Source organism: Xenopus laevis, chromosome 5S (assembly GCF_017654675.1).
Source record: "Xenopus laevis strain J_2021 chromosome 5S, Xenopus_laevis_v10.1, whole genome shotgun sequence".
NCBI lineage: Eukaryota > Metazoa > Chordata > Amphibia > Anura > Pipidae > Xenopus > Xenopus laevis.
In genome coordinates, this window is record NC_054380.1 from 14,027,267 (window position 1) to 14,049,932 (window position 22,666).

The 22,666-nt window shown below is 39.7% G+C and overlaps 1 protein-coding gene across 3 annotated transcripts in view; it reads right to left on the reverse strand.

The window, feature by feature from the left end:
- mark1.S (MAP/microtubule affinity-regulating kinase 1 S homeolog) overlaps positions 1–22,666 on the reverse strand; it is a 100,707-nt gene that overhangs the window by 48,933 nt on the left and 29,108 nt on the right. For all 3 annotated transcript variants that reach the window (XM_041564248.1, XM_041564249.1, XM_018264367.2), the window contains exons 2-3: positions 7,989–8,192; positions 2,799–2,852 (exon numbers count right to left, since the gene is read on the reverse strand). In XM_041564248.1, the coding sequence (XP_041420182.1) occupies positions 2,799–2,852; positions 7,989–8,192 (258 nt within the window). The remainder of the gene's footprint in view (positions 1–2,798; positions 2,853–7,988; positions 8,193–22,666) is intronic.

Below are 22,666 nucleotides of genomic sequence, written 5' to 3' on the forward strand. Positions count from 1 at the left end.
GGTTTAGTTCTCCTTTAACAACAAAAGCTGCTGCTGCAGACACACCAGTCCCTGAATGAATGTTAAGAACCTTTTTACAACGTGCTCAATACCAATCCTTCACTAATGGGATCGAGCATTGCTGAATAATTTAGCAGCACCCAGAACATTTCTTTCATTTTATTGGCAGGTTTCCTTTTTTTATATATATATATTAATGCAGCACATGGATATGCATTTTGCAGCCCCATCCGGAAAATATGCACTCGTGATCAAAATGCAACGAGGAGGATATTTTACTGCCAAAGCTGAACGTCAGGCTGTCGTTTTACTTACTGTCACATGCTGGATCATATACACTATAAACTGGCTTTATCATATTCTTATGTCGTTTACCATATACAGTAGAACCCCAATTTTAGGTTTCCCAGTGGTCCAAGAAAAGACATGGCTTGTCTAAATGGGACCTCCGCTAAATGGCACCAATTCCAGGAAAACATAAGATCTGGGTTTTGTTGTAGTAAGACATTTTGTTAAACCCTTTGCCCCTTCAAAAATAAACAATTAGGGTTGCTGCCTTCTCTGAAATAAAGAATTAATGCATAAAGAGTTAAACAGGGAACTCAGCGTTTCACGCATGTATTATAAGGGATAATGTACCCCCTACTATAAATGATAAGGATATTAGAAGTCACTGAGGGGTTCTGTGACCATATAAAGGCACAAGGCTGCAGGCTGAGTTATACAGGGAACTCTGAGTATCACTCATGTATTATAAGGGATAATGTACCCCCTACTGTAAATAATAAGGATATAAGAAGTCACTGAGGGGTTGTTCTGTGACCATATAAAGTCACAAGGCTGCAGGCTGAGTTATACAGGGAACTCTGAGTATCACTCATGTATTATAAGGGATAATGTACCCCCTACTGTAAATGATAAGGATATTAGAAGTCACTGAGGGGTTATGTGACCATATAAAGGCACAAGGCTGCAGGCTGAGTTATACAGGAAACTCTGAGTATCACTCATGTATTATAAGGGATAAATTACCCCCTACTGTAAATTATATAGTAAATAAAGTACCCCTATTGTAAAATATTAGGATATTCTAAGTTACCAAGGAGTTCCAAAACCATATAACGCAAGAGGCTTAAGGCCGAGTGCTTTTATACAGGTCATGGAACTCCGAGGTTATCCTCATATTTCCCAACAAGGGGTACTTTATTATAATACACAAGTTTTAGTGAGTGGTGTGACAAAATGACATCACTAAGAATCATTTATAAGAATATAATTTACAGGATATTCATCGCTTTTGTGTAATATAAAGATAATAGAAATCACTAAGCTCTGCAGTTAAGTGATACAAATGTCACCATTATCTCTTTATGTAGCATGAATTTGCCTATTGCAAGAGACAATATTAATAAAAAGGAGATTATTTTTACACCTAACCTTGGGTCATGAGGGGGACCCCCCCCCCTGGAAAATGCACACAGTCTACACAGATACAATGCCATATCCAGAGTACTTTACTCAGGATCTGAAACGAAGTTCCTGTAACTTTATTCTTGTCGGGGGTTATTTATCAAAATCTGAATTTTTCTGATTATTTAATTTAAAAAAGTCTGACCAAACTAGAATCCACGATTTGACCTTATTTAGTATTACAAAAAAAAAAGCTTGATTTAATTGGATCCGGGAGAAACTTTTAACTTTTTAAAAAGTTTTCCCGAATTGCTCAATTTTGCTGGGCTTCTTTCCCAAAAAAAACTGAATGTTTTGGATTTTTGCCTAAAATAGTCGCATTTTCAGGCTAATTTCAGAGCAAACCACAGAAAATTCCTAATAGGATAGGGACCTCTCCCATTGATTTATAAACAACCTCAGCAGGTCTGAGATGCCGGATTTTTGGATTCTGACTTTTTGCATCCTCGGGGTATAATAAATCTCCAAAAAAAAAAAAAAACTCAAATTTTTCTAGTTTTTAGCATTCGTACTTTAATAAATAACCCTCTAAACGTTGTGGGACATTACAAAGAACCAAATCTAATGACATATTATTTTACAGGTTATTCAAAGCTTTGGTACATAATATACAGTATCTGAGTGCAGTGTATTCCAAGAACAAATACAGAGGAATAAATATTCCAAATCAAATATTTTCACCTCCCAAAAATACAAGTGCTGCCAGTGAGAAGAGACTTAAAGGTAAAATGATCATCCGATTTCTCCCTTCCTCTCCGCATGGCCGATCTCATTCCCATATGACAGTTGCTCTGTCGTGCAACATTGATGAGATTGGAGTGAAGTCACTCCAGCGAGGGATATAACAGTAAAGCTGGCCACAGATGCAAAGATCTGATTGTACAAATCAGGGCAGGGCATACAAAAGCTAGTACTCAGTGTGTCGCTAGCTAATCATTCTGATGTGTGCTCTTATGTGGTTGCACCAAACTGTCAGCCTCAACTGTCACATGACGCGTGAAGTCAGCAGCAACCTGGGATCAAGTGGCATGATTCCTGTGATTTTTAAATTACACATCTTTGTGCTATCCCCATGGCAACGAGCACAGACTGAGAGACAAGCTTGTTTAAACGCATTTATGCTGTCAGCATAAACATTGCTAACTGCCAGAAAATGATAGGCCGTCCTGCTCTGCAGTTAAGTGTCATGTGACACCCAGCAAGGTTCCTTATTCTCCATATGCCGGCACAGGGTACAGATTATATTATCTAACAAGCGTAGGATTCACGTAAGGCAAGGAAAAAAAAAAAAAAAGAAAGAAATAAGAGTTTAGTTCATTCAACCTTACCTTTTGTAAACTGGTGGGATTCAGCTGGGTTTTATCAATGATTTTCACTGCCACCTAGAAAGAAAGAACAAGGAAACTTTCAACAGACGTGAAATTGAACTTGGCACAGGTATGGGATCCTTTATCCAGAACCCCATTATCCAGAAAACTCAGAATTATGGAATGGCTGTCTCCCATAGAGTATATTATAATGAAATAATCCACATTTTTAAAAACTTTTTTCTCTGTAATACTAAATCAGTACCTGGTAATCGATCCAAACTACGATATAATTAATCCTTATAGTTATAATTTAATGTTTATATGATTTTCTAGTAGACTTAAGGTATGAAAGTCCAAACTACGGAAAGATCCGTTATCCGGAAAACCCCAGGTCCCGAGCATTCTGGATAAAAGGTTGCATACCTGTAAAACTATGTAGAAATGCTTATTTCAGATTAGGACTGACCAACATGCGACCCTCCAACTCTTGACTGGAGGAACTTAGGTTAGGTAGTCCTATTTTTAAAAAAAACATCCCCTGTAACTGTGAGCAGTTTGGATCATTTTTGGACACAGATGGTTTATACGGTTGATGGATAACTGCATACCTCCCAACATTTTGGAAATAAAAAGAGGGACAAATAAGTTGCCGCACGAATTGTGGCGATTTTCTGACCACGCACGTTTTTGTGGCCACACCCCCTAATTACCATGTTTATTTTACAAAATTTGGCACATTGTAAGATTGAACATATTTCTGTGTTTTTTTTTCCAGTTATTATAGTTCTGCTAATGAAGGTGAATTGCCCTTTAAGCTGTGAGTCTAACTTCTCCCAAGGGACCGGATATCTTATATTGTTACAATTAATTATTTGCTTATCTTGAAATTGTTACAAAAGTATCTGATCTGCAGCTGTGGCTGTTCTGGGCTTTCTGCCAAAAGCCAATTAAGTTAGAAACATTGCTTCTTTTTCTGGCTGTTCATTGCAGAGAAAATCAGGACTTTCCAGTACAAATGAGGGACTGCGGGTTGAGCTGTCAAAAGGGACTGTCCCTCTAAAAACAGGACAGTTGGGAGGTCTGGATTACTTACCAAGAAAATCCAAACTGGCTGTTCAGAATATCAAGTAAATGGAAGATTTTAAAATGCAAGGGCCCCTGAGTGATCCGACCCCCCCCCCATCAACGGGTCGGTCAGGTATCTGGCTGCACAGGTCGTTTTTTTGCAGCCATCATACTAATACAGTTAAGGTGGTCATGCCTAGACTGATCCCATACTGGGCCGATCTCTCGAGGACAGATACCATAAAATCAATAACCAAGATAAACAAACCTCTCAGCAAAAAATTATTAACATGACCTATAGGTAATTTTTAATGTGCATGTCGTTTTTAAGTGTCAGTATCACTTTAAGTCTACTAGAAAATCATGTAAACATTAAATAAACCCAAAAGGCTGGTTTTGCTTCCAATAAGGATTAATTACATTTTAGTTTGGAATAAGTAGAAGTTACTGCTTTATTATTACAGAGAAAACATTTTAAATATTTGGATAAAATGGAGTCTATGAGAGAAGGCTTTCTGAGCTTTCTGGATAATGGGTTTCCACATAACAGATCCTACACCTGTACTACACATTTGTGATTTTTTTTACTTGCAGATAAATCATACCAGAGGTGAAAAGTCTAGGAAAATTATGAATGGCCGTAAAATACTTATGACATCAAAGAGATATGGGGGTACTCACTTCGTATGCATGGTATGGTGAATATGCCCTTTAAGTCAAGCAGGTGATGATTTGTCTCTCTATGGACAACACTCAACGGCAAGTTACGTGTGTTAATGGATTTACCAATGACGAGTGATACAGAGGATTAGTGTCATTGAAATTGCCTTTATACCAATCTTCACTAACCGCAGCGGGGGGCTGTGGTCCGTGACGTCAGTGGGCAGACCCGTGGTGTCAGTGGGCGGGGCTATGACGCAGCGATCAGCGATTGGCCGATCGCCGTGTCTTTCCTTATTTGGAAAACCGGGCAGGAAGTATAGACCCGGGCAGCCCCACAAAATACCGGTCTGTCCAGATCAAAACCGGATAGGTGGCAACCCTAGTCTTCCCCATGTGTCAGATCAATTCTAAGAAAACTTGCTCTGCTTTGCTTCACCCAATCTTCATTTCACACCTCTTGTAGGTGCCCCATTGGGGAATTATTATCATATTAATAGGGATCAGCATTTTATATTCAGGGCACAAGTTTGTGTCTAACCCTATAGGTGTAAAAGCCTCATTAACAAAACAAGTAAAACACTGATTAAACAAAAAAAAGTGTATTTAATACAATTTGATATGTAAAAAGTGTTTAACTCACTCTTGTATTATTCAACTAGTTTTATCTTAATGAATGAGGCAATATTAGCAATCTGAGTGAACTTATTTTCTAAAGGAACAGTAAAGCCTCCCGGCCATTTTTTTTTAGTTGAAGCAGCAATTAGACACTTGACCTAAGATAATAAAACATATTTCAGATACAAATCCCTATATAATGCAAAATAGCATTTTTTGTATTTAGACCCTAATATCTTGTTACAGAATTTTTATTACACACACATGTAGGCAGATTTAGAAAGCCCAGGTTATCCTGAAAAAAAAAATGATGTATAATTTTCCTAGGTAAAATAAACCCCCTCCCCCAAAAATTCCAATTTGATGGTTGACTGACAGGTGTAGTAAGAGCTAAAGAAAAATTCAGAAAAAAAACTTAAAAATGTTGTGCAAAAAAATCTGAAAAGTGTCTGTTTAAAAGACAGATTCACACAAGTGGAAATAGAGGTTTGTGAATTTGGTGGGAAATCCGACACTTTTATCTCCACTTTTATTTTGTCTCAATATCAGCACTTTGTGAATTCCCCCCGTGGAGTTTTTCCCTGCGGGTAGCAGTATATGAAATATCAATGGGAAAAGGCCTTTCAGTAATGCGGAGCTTTCTGCATAAAGGGTTTCTGGATAATGATCCCATACCTGTATGTGTATTTTATAGTACATATAGTTCTTTAGTCACATATCCTAAGAACAGTCTATAGCCTGGTGTAAAATTTTGCTCTGTTCATACTTTCCTGCATGATTACTAGTCCTGATTTAATACCTTCCTGCATGAATACTAGTCCTGATTTAATACCTTCCTGCATGAATACTAGTCCTGATTTAATACCTTCCTGCATGAATACTAGTCCTGATTTAATACCGTCCTGATTTAATACCGTCCTGCATGAATACTAGTCCTGATTTAATACCTTCCTGCATGAATACTAGTCCTGATTTAATACTTTCCTGCATGAATACTAGTCCTCATTTAATACCTTCCTGCATGAATACTAGTCCTGATTTAATACCTTCCTGCATGAATACTAGTCCTGATTTAATACCGTCCTGATTTAATACCGTCCTGCATGAATACTAGTCCTGATTTAATACTTTCCTGCATGAATACTAGTCCTGATTTAATACCTTCCTGCATGAATACTAGTCCTGATTTAATACCTTCCTGCATGAATACTAGTCCTGATTTAATACCTTCCTGCATGAATACTAGTCCTGATTTAATACCTTCCTGCATGAATACTAGTCCTGATTTAATACCGTCCTGATTTAATACCGTCCTGCATGAATACTAGTCCTGATTTAATACCTTCCTGCATGAATACTAGTCCTGATTAAATACTTTCCTGCATGAATACTAGTCCTGATTTAATACCTTCCTGCATAAATACTAGTCCTGATTTAATACTTTCCTGCATGAATACTAGTCCTGATTTAATACCTTCCTGCATGAATACTAGTCCTGATTTAATACCTTCCTGCATGAATACTAGTCCTGATTTAATACCTTCCTGCATGAATACTAGTCCTGATTTAATACCGTCCTGATTTAATACCGTCCTGCATGAATACTAGTCCTGATTTAATACTTTCCTGCATGAATACTAGTCCTGATTTAATACCTTCCTGCATGAATACTAGTCCTGATTTAATACCTTCCTGCATGAATACTAGTCCTGATTTAATACCTTCCTGCATGAATAATAGTAGTCCTGATTTAATACCTTCCTGCATGATTACTAGTCCTGATTTGATTTAATACCTTCCTGCATGAATACTAGTCCTGATTTAATACCTTCCTGCATGAATACTAGTCCTGATTTAATACCGTCCTGATTTAATACCGTCCTGCATGAATACTAGTCCTGATTAAATTCCATCCTGCATGAATACTAGTCCTGATTTCATACCGTCCAGCATGAATACTAGTCCTGATTTAATACCATCCTGCATGAATACTAGTCCTGATTTCATACCGTCCAGCATGAATACTAGTCCTGATTTAATACCATCCTGCATGAATACTAGTCCTGATTTCATACCTTCCTGCATGAATACTAGTCCTGATTTAATACCGTCCTGATTTAATACCGTCCTGCATGAATACTAGTCCTGATTAAATTCCATCCTGCATGAATACTAGTCCTGATTTCATACCGTCCAGCATGAATACTAGTCCTGATTAAATTCCATCCTGCATGAATACTAGTCCTGATTTAATACCGTCCTGCATGAATACTAGTCCTGATTTATTACTTTACTGCATGAATACTAGTCCTGATTTATTACTTTACTGCATGAATACTAGCCCTGATTTAATACCTTCCTGTCTTAAATACACACAGACAATCCTGTATTCAATTGTTCCGTGACAAATGATTGATTTATTTGGTATACGTTACAGAAAAGTCCAACTCGTATAATATGGGGTAGTGCTGCTGAGCGTACTAAATGCAATAGCTTTTAGCAGATTTCCCTATAGCTTCAATTTGCTACAATGAGTGGCTATTAAGTCTCGCCTGGGTCAAGGATGTCAAACAGATATGGTTTCAAGTTGGGAGCAGCTGTTTAGTCCATTAGACACCCCCCCCCCCCCCACCAACCCAAAATGCCTCCTTCCTGGCTCTGACATACAATCCAGGCGCATAGCAAGGCTGGATACAACATACTAGTAGTGCCATGTGGTCAGCTCTAGCCATTTAACTGATGAATTTATACTGACAGTTGTACAGCGGCCAAGTACAGTTGTACAGTGAAACAAGTACGGGTCAGTTCTGCCACTGAGACAGTCCTACCTACAGAAAATATCCTGTAAATGATAGAGCCACCTACCTCTCTCCCAGTAAGCACGTGCCTAGCCAGTTTCACCTTGGCAAAGTTCCCTTTCCCTATGGTCTTTAGCAGGCGGTAATTTCCAATATGGGGCTGCTCGTCCGTCATGGAAGCAATAGAGTTCCGACATCGGGGAAGGCTCTGCCGGCTGCTGGATTTAGTCGGCGGGACAGGAGGTTCTGGGTATCCATCCAGTGACGTGTGCTGCAGGGGAAAGTACAGCAGCATAAATTCTGTGCTCTATACAGAATACACTATTTGTCAGACATATTCCATTATTTGCATGCCTAATAAATACAATAAGAAAAGATTTAGCTACATGTATGGGATGCCCACTGTCAAGACCTTAACGGTCAGGGCACACAGTCAGATTCGGGGAGATTAGTCAGCCGGCGACAAATCTCCTCTTCTTTGGGCGACTAATCTCCCCAAACTGCCTCCCCGCCTTCCGTCGGCTAAAATGTAAATCACCGGCGGGATGGCACTCGGAACGATTAATTTTCCTCGTCAGGCATCTTCGGAAAACAAATCGCCCCGCTGGGGATTTACATTTTAGCCGGTGGGAAGAGATATTAGTCGCCCCGAAGAAGAGGAGATTTGTCGCCGGGCAACTAGTCTCCCCGAATCTGCCTGTTTGCCCGGAGTCTAAGAGCAGCATTTTGCAGAGCTAGAAATTAGCTGATCAACTGCGTCCTTGGATTAGTCTTTTTACCCCAGTCGTTCACAGATTAGCAATCTGGACTGATAAGAGTGCAGCAATGTGGCGTTCAGGGTAGGGCACACAGGGAGATTAGTCACCCGCGATTTTTAAAAGCGAGTTCTGTCGACAAGTACATTGAGAAGTACTGAAATCTCCTACAAGCACACACACACACAGATTAGTAGCCGCGATAGTATGTAAATTATTGCGCTGGTGTAATGATGTGGAGACAACCCGCCGATGGACTGAACTCTGGGATGACTTCCGGCTCTTGCGTGGGAGAAGAACATAGCGCGAAGCACTCAGATTCTGAGAGATTAGTCGCCCGGCGACAAATCTGCTCTTCTTCGGGTCCACTAATCTCCCCAAACTGCCTCCTGCTGGCTAAAGTTACCACACAAAGAAACTTTGGGCAACTTCGGAAAACGAAGTGCTCAGAGTGCCACTCGGTAGGCGATTTACATTCTAGCCGGTGGGAGGCAGTTCGGGGAGATTAGTCGCCCCAAAGAGATTTGTCGGCAGGCATCTAATCTCCCCGAACCTGATCGTGTGCCCTGAACCTAAAGCAGGCCACTGCAGATAGCTGCTGGGCAAGAGAACAATGGCTGCCAAGTGTTTTCAGCAACAAGGTTACATTTCAACAACAGGCCCCTTTCACACCAACTGTCAAGCTTATCTCGTCGTGTATGGCCCCCTCCTAAAAGATATTGCTCGACAGATAGGGGATTATTTATTAAAGTCTGAATGCTAAAAACTTCAGAAATTCACAAATTTTAAGTGGAAAAACAACTTGAATTTATTATACCACGAGGCTGCAAAAATCTGAATCCAAAAATCCGCCATCTCAGAACTGTCCCTATCCTATTTGGAAGTTGCTGTGGGCTGCGCTGGAATTAGCCTGAAAATTCTAACTTTTTGGGAAAAAGCCAGAAAAAAAAAAGATTTTATTGAGTTTTTCCCCGATCTAATTAAATCATGCTTTTCTAATAATAAATAAGGTCAAATCATGGATTCTATATACTATACAATAGGTTATGCACTCTCAAAAGAATTTTTCAAATATAGACTTGGTTTTTTGCACCTCCAGCGCATATTTTTGCCAAATATCTGATTGTATGGTGTGATCTCCGTTCATCCACATTTTCAAATCATGGATTCTAGTTTGAACAGACTTTTTTATTTTAAAAATCAGGTAAATAACCCCCATATAGACTGTAAGCTCTCCGGCCAGAGACCTCCTTCCCACTGTGTCTCTTGAGCTCTGTGTATATTTATTGTATTTATTGTGTGACTTGTCCTCCCCTATGTGTACTTTTATGTATTGTACTTTCATGTATTGTATGGCGCTGGGGCTCCTTAACAGCGTCTCTCCATATAAAGTTATACAGGTATGGGATCTGTTATCCAGAATCCAGTTACCCAGAAAGCTGCAAATCATGATTTTACGGTGGACTTAAGGTATGAAGATATACTACTAACAAATACATTGGATATGCTCAAACTCCCTGCCTTCTTTTTGAAAAAGCAATTTAAATTAAATTATTCATATAACCGCTCACCCTATTACTGGGTGGGTCAGGAATTACGTAAAGATCCATTATCCGGAAAATCCCAGGTCCCAAACATTCTGGATAACAGGTCCAATACCTGTACATACATTGATGCAGGCATCTTCCAACCAGGCTCCAGTGCAGGGCTGATCATTGGATAAGCTTAATTTGGCCCTTCATGTGTGTGGCAAAATTGGGCCCAGGTCCATTCATTCAACTTGCCATAAAAGCAGATCTGGCTGTCTATGGTCACCTTAAAAGACCAGTAACATAAAAATAATTTTTTAAAAAAGAAATAACTTACCGAACCGCCGCTTGTGCTCCTCTTCAGAAAAGGTGACACGGCTACGATCAATCGTGCGACGCTTGATTTCTCCTCCCTGGCTATCTTCTGTAAGGAAGGCAGGGAAGAGAAATAGAGCGCCGCAAGATGGATCGCCCGATCGCTTTCTGAACAGGAGCGCAAGCGGAGTTTTGGTAAGTTATTTCTCAATAAAGACTTTGTGATTTTAAAGTATAAACTGTCTTGGTGGGTTTTGTTTTTTTTTTATAGATACTAACACCTTTTTTTTAAAAAAAAGTTTTTTAATGTTACTGGTCCTTTAAATATAATTGCTATTAAATCCCTATATACAGTATGCCTGTCTCTTTGTGTTCTTTCCCCTGGTGGCTCGGTCTATTCGAACCATGTAGTGGAAGACCTTTGAAGAAGCATGTGACTTCTGCTGCTGTTTCACGAGTCAGAACTAGCAGTGAATTAGCATTTTTGGGTTTACTTCCTCTTTAAGTCACGCACAGAGTAGTAAACTATACTGTAAGTGGAAGTACTGCGGATCAACACTTTATAGTTTGACCCAAATGTCCCAACTCAGATGCCACAGCCAATTGGATCCACCTCAATTAAGTGGCCATTGAACTGTGCACATTGCTGAACTGTACTCTGTAACCCTGAATTATAGAACCATTAATTATCCTGTCCCTCATATCTCAGCACTTATTTGTATTTAAACACACAGCCTCGGTCCAGGTTAAATAGCAACTGGAGCAGACGCATAACGGGACAATAGAACGGGACAATAAAACGGGACAATAGCCCATAATTTCATGGTATGGGAAAGAACATTCAGTAACATTTCTAATATGGAAGCTGAAGTCTGGAGGTACCTGCTTCCTCTTAGGTCAATTTGAATGTATATCAGATGAAATGTTAACATTTACGACCCCCCTATATGTGCTCGTCTATGGGACCCTATTCTTTCACTAGGAGCACTGCTATGGACACAATTTTATTACACTGGAAAAAGAACCGGCGTCATTTGCTGCATGGCTGTCCTCTTTAAACATCTTTTGCTGAAAAGGGCACCACTTATACAGGTACAGGATCCAATATCCAAAACCCATTATCCAGAAAGCTCCGAATTACAGAAAGGCCATCTCCCGTAGACTCATTATAATCAAATAATCCAAATTTTTAAAAATCATTTCCTATTTCTCTGTAATAATAAAACAGTGCATTATACTTCATCCTAACTAAGATATATATTAAAGGATAAGAAAACCTTTAAAATAAGTGAATATAAAATGGATGAGGGGGCTACTGAAAGTATTTTTGTAATATATATTCATTATTTATTTGTTTTTATGTCAAGACATTAAGGGATATATTTACTGTTAATATGAATGTATTTTGTTTCAACATCGCCACCTGCTGGTCAGTTTCCCACCAGTCTGACCAGCAAGTAGTCAAGGAAATGGTCAGGAGAAAGAAAGAGGCTGCTCTGATGTTCTTCTGATTAGAAATAAAAATAGAAACCTTTCTCACATTTTTCCTAAGCAGAACATCAGAGCAGCCTCTTTCTCTCTCCTGACAACTTCCTTAAAGGGATACTGTCATGGGAAAAAACATTTTTTTCAAAATGAATCAGTTAATAGTGCTGCTCCAGCAGAATTCTGCACTGAAATCAGTTTCTCAAAAGAGCAAACAGATTTTTTTTATATTCAATTTTGAAATCTGACATGGGGCTAGACATTTTGTCAATTTCCCAGCTGCCCCTGGTCATGTGACTTGTGCCTGCACTCTAGGAGAGAAATGCTTTCTGGCAGGCTGCTGTTTTTCCTTCTCAATGTAACTGAATGTGTCTCAGTGGGAGATGGGTGGTCAGACTGGTGGGAAACTGACCAGCAGGTGGCAATGTTAAAACAATATGTTAATTCATATTAACAGTAAATGTATCCCTTAATATCTTGGCATAAAAACTTGGGTAAAGGTACTGTTTTATTATTACAGAGAAAAGGAAAATCATTTTTTTTTTCAATTATTTGATTAAAATTAGGGATGCACCGAATCCAGGATTCGGTTCGGGATTCGGCCTTTTTCAGCAGGATTCGGCTGAATCCTTCTGCCTGGCCGAACCAAATCCGAATTTGCATATGCAAATTAGGGGCGGGAAGTTAATTGTGTGACAAGGAAGTAAAAAATGGTCTCCCCTTCCCACCCCTAATTTGCATATGCAAATTAGGATTCAATTTGGTAAAAAAATGGATTCAGTGCATCCCTAATTAAAATGGAGTCTTTGGGAGACTGTCTTCCCGTAATTGGGAACTTACTAGATAACAGATTTCTGGATAACGGATCCCATCTTCTATTCAATGAAAAACTACAGCTATAATATTTACTCTCCATCATACATAGATACCATAATGTCATACAGCCGGCCACTATTCCAATCCAAACGAGGGACACGTTACAATAGAGTTCCATGCAAGTTTCCCTTCTCTGAATCTCTATTGCTACTAATAAATCAACATACGCCTGCTGGTGAGAACAAGCTCTTGAGCTATGAACACTATGCAATTTCCATGTTTCATGTTACAGAATTCTGGCTCCTGACTGCATACAACTGGATGATACAAATACCCAACACAGGAGCAACATAAGCCTTTAAGGGGATGTCAACAACAGAAGTGTACTTCTGCTGCTGTGTAGCCATGGGGGCAGCCATTCAAGCACAGTATACACAATAGATAACAGATAAGTACTACTATAGATTATATAAACAAGCTGCTGTGTAGCCATGGGAGCAGCCATTCAAGCACAGTATACACAGTAGATAACAGATAAGTACTACTATAGTTTATATAAACAAGCTGCTGTGTAGCCATGGGGGCAGCCATTCAAGCACAGGATACACGGTAGATAACAGAAAGGAACTACTATAGTTTATGTAAACAAGCTGCTGTGTAGCCGTGGGGGCAGCCATTCAAGCACAGGATACACAGTAGATAACAGAAAAGAACTACTATAGTTTATATAAACAAGTTGCTGGGTAGCCATGGGGCAGCCATTCAAGCACAGGATACACAGTAGATAACAGATAAGTACTACTATAGTTTATATAAACAAGCTGCTGTGTAGCCATGGGGGCAGAAATTCAAGCACAGGATACACAGTAGATAACACATAAGTACTACTATAGTTTATATAAACAAGCTGCTGTGTAGCCATGGGGGCAGCCATTCAAGCACAGGATACATAGTAGATAACAGATAAGCACTTCTATAGTTTATATAAACAAGCTGCTGTGTAGCCATGGGGGCGGCCATTCAAGCACAGGATACACAGTAGAGAACAGATAAGTACTACTATAGTTTATATAAACAAGCTGTTGTGTAGCCATGGGGGCAGCCATTCACAGCAGCTTGTTTCAATAAACTATAGTTGTGTTTCCGAAGCAAACACCATTTGCACCAATTAGTACATTATAGTTGAATTACTTTGATGTTTGACTTTGACTAATGTTTTGGTGTTACTGTTCCTTTAAGCTGCAGTTAGATCTACAAATAACTTTAGAACCAGTGGACAAAACACAAAAAGCTCAGGCATCAAGAGTTGTTGCCGTTGACTTTGAAAGCCAGTGACAGAGACTGACTTGGTCAGCAAAGCGGTTTCCAAATTTAAACCTGGATTGATATTTAATTTCATAAGGGTTAAACGATCACATTACAATGAAGGAGATACAAAAAGTCAAAGCAAGAAACGCATGAATGAACCGCCAGAAGAATCAAGCCTGCCCGATTGAGGTCTGTCCGATTTTTGGCCATATATTGATCGAGGAGACCTGCTGGAGGGCCCCATACACAGGCAGATAAGCTGCCGAATCAGTCTAAAGAACAAAAATTGTCATCTTAAGTCTGCCCATGTATGGCCACCTAAGAACCTGTGCATTATATAACAGAAAAAATCAGATGGTACTCACAACAATAATTCTGCAAAATCCTTTTCATGATTTATTGTGCATTATATACTGCAAAACGCATCGCTGACAATGGGAAAACCAAACTGAGCACGGCCACTTTAAGGGAAATACATTTAAATTAAAGGAGCAATCATACCTTCTTTGGGATCTTTGGAATATTAGCAAATATTGTATCAATTCTAACAACTGCCTTTAAGGAGAAGTAAACCCCTTATTGAAAAACCCATACCCCCCTACCCTACATAGACCCCCCCTCCCTCCTCCCCCCTCCCCCCACAGCCTAGCTGCTACCCCGGGCAAATGCCCCTTACTTTTTACTTCAGTGCAGATTCAGGAATCAGAGTTCACAGGCGCCATCTTCTTCTTCTTCTTCTGGCGCTTTGGCAATTTTCGTGACTTTCAACGCATGCGCAGTTGACAAAAACCCGAAGACTGATCCAACTGCGCATGCGCCGATACGGAATTCACTTCCCAATAAAGACCCAAGAGAAGATGGCTGCCGCAAACTCCGATGCCGTGAATCTACACCGAGGGGTAAGTAAAAAGTTAGGGGCATTTGCCTGGGGTAGCAGCTAGGCTGGGGGGAGGAGGGTCCACGTAGGGTAGGATTTACTTCTCCTTTAATGAAACGCAGGGATTCTGCTCTGCAAGGACAAATAACAAATGTATCAAATAAATGTATCAATTTATAACAGTTACTTAGTCAGTGACCCTCTCCCCAAGCTGCTTTAAAGGATAAATAAACCTTAAAAATTTAAAATTTATCAAGGGTGCTATTCTAATGCAATGTACATTCTTTATTTTTTTATTAATTCCAAAATATTAAAGGAATGAATTTTGTTACAGCAGCACCACCTGCTGGTTATTTTCTGACCAGTCTGACCACCAAGTAGGCTGCTTGAAAAAAATTAGAGACCTTTCTCAAATCTTTCCTAACCACAAAAACCATCAGACCAGCCCTCATTCTTTCACCTGAAAACTTCTTTGACTACTTGGTGGTCAGACTGGTCAGAAAGTAACCAGCAGGTGGCGCTGCTGTAACAAGTCATTTATGTTAACAGGACATGTATCCTTTTATATCTTGGAATTAAAAAACAAAAAATTATGAATTGTACATTGCAAAAGTGCGTCGAAAGTGCGTCGAATATCATCCTCATCAATTTTACGTTCACTTATTTTTAAGGTTTACTTACCCTTTAAAAGGAGAAAATTGAAACTTTACACTTCAGCATTAGAAAAACGTTCACAAACAGAAAATAGGGAGTATTTGGAAAACGTCCGTGTCGTCCTACCCTTAAAAATCAAGGGAATCAAACTGCAGCATCTTGTTAACGAAATGTAACGCATAGATTATTTCCAGGTCAATGAAACACTGGAATGCCGTAAAAGTAGTGCGTGGCTAATAAGAGTCGAATCAGTAAGCCAGGGTGAAGCTGCATGAGCCAGCAAGAATGGAGCATTGGAATAATTATTTGAATAAGAGACTGGGATATGAATAGTAGAGGTTATGAATAGAAATGAAAAGTAGTTATAACAATAAATTTGTAGCCTTACAAAGCATTAGTGGTTTCTTTTAGATGGGGTCAGCGACCCCCCATTTGAACATGGAAAGAGTCAGAAGAAGGCAAATAATTGAAAAGCTTCTTAGAATAAGCCATTCTGTATCAAACAAAGTGAACTTAAGGGCAGAGACACACGGGCAAATTCGGGGAGATTACTTGGAGCGCTTCATTTTCCAAAGTCGTCCGAAGTTTCCTTGTAAGACAACTTTGGAAAGTGAAGCGATTCAAGTGGCAGTTCGAATGATTAGTCAGAGAATATTCGCCCCGAAGAAGAGATTTGTCGCCGGGCTAATAATAATCTGCCCGTGTGTCTCTGCCCTAAAGGTGAACCAACCCCTTTAAAGGGGAAGTAAAATCTAAAATAGAATAAGGCTAGAAATGCTGTATTTTGTATACTAAACATAAACGTACTGGACCAGAAGCCTAATAAAACAAATGATTTATGCTTTCAAAGTTGGCCACAGGGGGTCACCATCTTGTAATTTTGTTAAACATCTTTGCAAGACCAAGACTGTGCACATGCTCAGTGTGGTCTGGGCTGCTTAGGGATCATCATAAATTATCAAAACAGCACAAGTCAAATAATATCTGCCAAAAGCTGATACAGCAAGACTGATTAATAATCAGAATATACAGACTGCACTGGGTCCTGTGTTGTCATGTAATCTAATGTGGATTTTATAGTTTTTGTATTGTTTAATACAAACTTTCTCCACCTCTGCAGAACCAGTGGCTGCAGCAAAATAATCTACCAAATAGAATCCCAGTTTATCTGTTTAAATCTGGCTCCGTGATCTTTGTCCCTGCAGCTGGAAACAGTAAAGGGGGTGTAAAGGCAAAAATAAAATCCAATACAAATCTCTACTTTGCACTCATTTGAGTAATCAGGGCCAATGGTATTTTATCACAACTTGAAACAGGGTCAAATTCAAGTACTTAAAAGGGATTCTGACGTGGCAAAACGCATCAGCTGATAGTGTTGCTACAGCAGAATTCTGCACTGAAATACGTTTCTCAAAAGATCAAACAGATCTTTTTATATTTAATTTTGAAATCTGACATGGGGCTAGACATATGGTCAGTTTCCTAGCTGCCCCCAGTCATGTGACTTGTGCTCTGATAAACTTCAGTCACTCTTTACTGCAAGTTGGAGTTGATGGGCTGATAAAGTTGCCAACTCAGCCCCTCCAGGGGAAGTCAGCAGTTTATTGACCCATGTTTTGGGTGCTCAGGACTGCACAGATAGGGTCTAAAATGTGATCAGATATTCATCAGGCAGGTTTGAAAATCCCATTGGGCCGGGTGAGTTGATTATGTGTATCCAGCAGTGCAGATAATCGTGCAATCCAAATATTTCCAAATCCATGTAAAATATGGGGTCAGAATACCAGTGCGAAACAGTAAAGGGGGTCACTCATGCCCCCCCCTGGCTGGAATCGGCTACACTTGCAAGTTTCGAAGGTGATCCTATGGGGAAAAGAAGAATTTAAGTCCATGTTCTCAGAACACGACGGGGTTCACGTGAACACCCAGAGAATAAAAATACATATTTTTAAAGAACCTGTCATTCTAAGCAACTTTTGAATAAGCATCAATAAAAAAAAAGATGTTTGTTAAAGTTATTTATAAAAGTAATTGCTATTAGAAAGCCATTTTTGTCCCTTGCAGTCTGTGGTCCTTCAGCCAATACAGCAAAGGAGAGGCTGGAGAAGATCTGGCTTCTGCTACAATGTTTCAAGAACCCATATACAGTGAACCAATCTTGAGAATTACACTTTTTTTTTTAGACTGTACATTAGAGTCCTGCAGTGGGTCAGGTACCCGCAGGTTACCCGCAAAAAAAGTGGGTACCCTGCGAAACGAGGGTAGGCTTTTCAGGTGCGGGTATAGATGCGGGCCTGAAGGGTTGCGGGTCTTCTTGCTGCAGTTCTCTCCTTTGTGCTTCTGTCCCTCTCAGCTATCAAGAACTTTTGATGATGTCACTTCTGGTTTGCAGCAACATCACTTCCAGATTGATGGTAGTCGGCGGGTTGTGGATAAGGCAGTTGCGGGTCCGGTAGCGGATCAAAGTGGGTAAATGTGCGGGTTGTGGTTCGGGCCTTAGAAATTGGTTCCGCGAAGGACTCTACTGTAAAGGCCCATAAATTCTATCTCATGACGTTTTCAACTAGAATAAGCATAAAAGTCATGTTGCCACTTTTCCCAGTGTATAATATCAAGGGGGAGGGGGCAATGAGATTGGGGGAGCAGGGACTGGGCAGGTTGAGAGCCCCAGAACTTTGAAACAAGAAATGACAAGCCCAAGGAAAAAGCTGGGTTTGGATCCCATACCTGTATAAATAACCTAAAATGTTCTAGCTAATAGTAAGGGAAAATATTGTTATGCTGTGGACTGCGACAGTTTCCAAATGGACTTTATTTTTTCAATTTTGGTGTTTAAAAATTATTTAGCTCTGCAATTATCAGCTCTCCAGTTTGGTATTCCAACCACTACCTGGTTTTTAGGGCCTAATTCACCCTAGCAGAAGTGAAGGAGAGACTAGGACAGGGCCTGAAGAGAAAGAGTAGTAAAAACAAATAAAATGTAAACTGTTATTGGTTATAGGGATCAGTGATCCCCTCACTAATGATTTATAAAAGCATGCTGGAAAGAGGCAGAAGCGTGGAGAGAATCATTCAAAAACTTAAATTAAAAAAAGTGAAACACAACTTTAACTGCAATCTTCAAGACCTTGAGATTTCAAGTTCCGACGTAGACAGAGCAGCACTCAAAGACACTGGGGATAAAGATTTATCAATGGTCGAATTGAAAATTTGAGATTGAATTTGGAATTTTCGAGTTTGTTTATAGTCATATTCGACTAGGGAAATATTCAAATTCAATTCAAGTTTTGTTTTAAAAAAAAACGTAATTAGATTTTCGAGATTTATTCTCTGGCCCTTTAAGAACTGTAATTCGACAATTCACTGCTTTATTTGAGTTTTTTATCTGAGAAAATAAAAATTCGAATCGAATTGTATTCAATTCGAATCAAGTTTTCGGGTCGATTCCATTCATTCGAGTTTAAAGATATATTTTTTTATTTTAATAAATTTCGATTGGCCCAATTTCAAATTTATGGGAGTTTAGTGGAGTTTTTAAAAACTCAATGAATTCGAAATTCAATCTTTGGTAAATGTGCCTCTAAATCTTAGTCTTTTCTTGAAACGGATTTAGAGCCTCGGTGTCACTAAAGCTTGTAGTTTGGATTCCCGGTTCTACAAGCAGCTACCATGGTTACCTCAACTCCCCGCAACAGGCCTGCAAGCACCCCTCTGTTGCCTTCTAACAGGCAGAGCAGCTTTCCAGGGGGAAGCTGGCACCATCTCAGCAATGTTTACAGTGTGTTTTACAGCTAGTTAGCTCTGTGCCAAGCTCCAACTTGTGTCTACCTACCCCAACAACTCCCCGCTGCAGAGAGGTGGTTGACATCTTGCCAGGCAAGAACGTCATGCAGGGGGAAAGCAGAAAACCATAATTTAGACCTTCCTTAAAGGGATAGTAATTGTGGGAAAAATGTTTTTTTTTTTCCCCAAAATGCATCAGTTAATAGTGCTGCTCCAGCAGAATTCTGCACTAAAATCCGTTTCTCAAAAGAGCAAACAGATTTTTTTTTATATTTAATTTTGAAATCTGATATGGGGCTAGACATATTGTCAGTTTCCCAGCTACCCCCAGTCATGTGATTTGTGCTCTGATAAACTTCAGTCACTCTTTACTGCTGTACTGCAAGTTGGAGTGATATCTCCCCTTCCCTTTCCCCCCAGCAGCCTAACAACAGAACAATGGGAAGGTAACCAGATATCAGCTCCCTAACATAATATAACAGCTGCCTGGTAGATCTAAGAACAGCACTCAATAGTAAAATCCAGGTCCCACTGAGACACATTCAGTTACATTGAGTAGGAGAAAAAACAGCCTGCCAGAAAGCAGTTCCATCCTAAAGTGCTGGCTCTTTCTGAAAGCACATGACCAGGCAAAATGACCTGAGATGCACCTACACACCAATATTACATCTAAAAAAAAATACATTTGATGGTTCAGGAATAACATTTTATATTGTAGAGTGAATTATTTGCAGTGTAAACAGTGGAATTTAGAAATAAAAACAACATCATAAAAAAACACAATCCCTTTAACTCCATCTAATAGCAGCCTGGGCTCATTTGGTGGGAAAGGATCTGCACCGTGTGACCGGACTCATCTTAATAAATCACAATAAATATTTTATTATGCACCTATAAACAGAGAACTTCCCTACTGCTTGTCATGCCATAAAAATATATTCCGTTCTCCTTAGTGTGACCCCAGAGGGATGGTTTTAATGCTAATCTTCTTCCCGCAGCAAAGGGGAAGGGGGAGTGAGGAGCTAACGGGATTGGCTTGCAAGCTCTGCACGTACAGACAATAGGCTCCGGCTGTACATTGGCTGGGGAGCAGCACACGGACGCTATAGGGAAAAAAATATATCCTCTAGGAATCACTCTGTTCCATAGTAACACAACATTAAACCCTAGACTACCTAGTAGCGAAAGATGGAAAACGACACAAAGTTCTTGGGTCAACATAATTCCTGCCTAGCTGCTAGTAGAGGATACAAGTTAAAGCTCCCACAACCAGTGAGCACCCACCCAAGCTTTTGCTAAATTACAACTAACAGTGTAGTGTAGTGCATTTGGTGGAAGGGAGGAATGAGAGGTAAAGCTCAAAAACCTGAGGATGGCAGCCATGTGTCACTGTTCACCAGTTTTTATTTTCCTTTATATATACAACTTAAAGGGATACTGTCATGGGAAAACATGTTTTTTTTTCAAAATGAATCCGTTAATAGTGCTACTCCAGCAGACTTTTGCACTGAAATCCGTTTCTCAGACTTTTTTTATATTTAATTTTGAAATCTGACATGGGGCTAGACATGTCGGTTTCCCAGGTGCCCCCAATCATGTGACTTGTGCTCTGATAACCGTCAGTCACACTTTACTGCTGTACTTGCAAGTGGATTGATATCACCTCACCTAGAAGCCTAAAGCTGGCCATAGACGCCAAGATCCGATCGTACGAATTGAGAATTCATATGATTTTCTTTGCATCTATGGCCAGCTTAACAACAGAACAATGGGAAGATAACCAGATAACAGCTCCCTAACACAAGATAGCAGCTGCCTGGTAGATATAAGAACAGCACTCAATAGTAAAATCCAGGTCCCACTGCGACACATTCATTTACATTGAGTAGGAGAAACAACAGCCTGCCAGAAAGCAGTTCCATCCTAAAGTGCTGGCTCTTTCTGAAAGCACATGACCATTGAAAATGTTGGGTAAGGAATGACATTATATATTTTAAAGCAAATTATTTGCTGTGTAAAAAGTGTAATTTAGAAAATAAAAACTACACCATAAAAATCATCACAGAATATTACACATCATTCCCATCAGTCCCTGCCCCAGTGGAGTTTACAATCTAAGGTCCCTACCACATTCACTACAGTCAATTTAATCAGGGGACAATTTACTTTTAGGGTCAGTCCACACAAGCAGATTCGTGAAGATTAGTCGCCCCAGTGACAAATCGCCTCTTCTTCGGGGCGACAATCTCCCCGAACTGCCTTCCCCCTGCCCTGGCTGGAACCGAATCTTGGGCAACTAGGGGGCACTGGTACTCTCACAAAACGCATCTCACAAAACACAGATGTCACGGACAGTCAAAGGCATCCCTTGTTTCAATAGATAAACCACTGACCCATTCAATTCTAAAAAAAGGTCTGAAAATACAGGTATGAATGCGATATATCTACATTTATACACAAACTAACTGTCACACAGCTTGCCATGGTACCAGTGGCCACGTAAACCAGCGGAGCTAGTGAATGACCCTGAATTCAGGATACAGCGCACGGATTAAGCCTCTGCCTGGGAATTATCATACGGCTTACTAACCTACTTTAATATTAAAACCAAACAGTCACAGCCTGGGGGGAATCTAAGGGCAAGTACACCTGCTTTACATGCTATCCATCTTGGCCTGCTTAACTGATGCCAGTCATCTATTAAATAAATGATCTCCCCCCTCCCCCCATAACACCTACAAATAAAAATTGAGAATAAAGCCCCCACATAATAAAGAAGCACAGAGCAGATTGAGCCTTTGTATCTATAAAGACGGCTCTTAGAGAGTGAATTCCTTATGATCTTAAAGGGGTGGTTCACCTTTTAGATAACTTTTAGTATGATGTAGAAAGTGATATTCAGAGACAATTTGCAATCGGTTCTCATTTATTATTATTTAAGGTTTTTGAGTTATTTAGCTTTTTATTCAGCAGCTCTTCAGCTTGCATTTTAAGAAATCTGGTAGCTAGGGTCCAAATGAACCTAGCTACTATGCATTGATTTGAATAAGAGACTGGAATATGAATAGGAGAGACCCGAATAGAAATATGAGTAATAAAAAGTAACAATACATTTGTAGCCTTACAGAGCATTTGCTTTTTATTTTTTATTTTTTTACAGGGGTCACCCATTTGAAAGCTGCAAAGAGAGTTTTATAAAACTAAAAAAAACAAAAAAAAAACA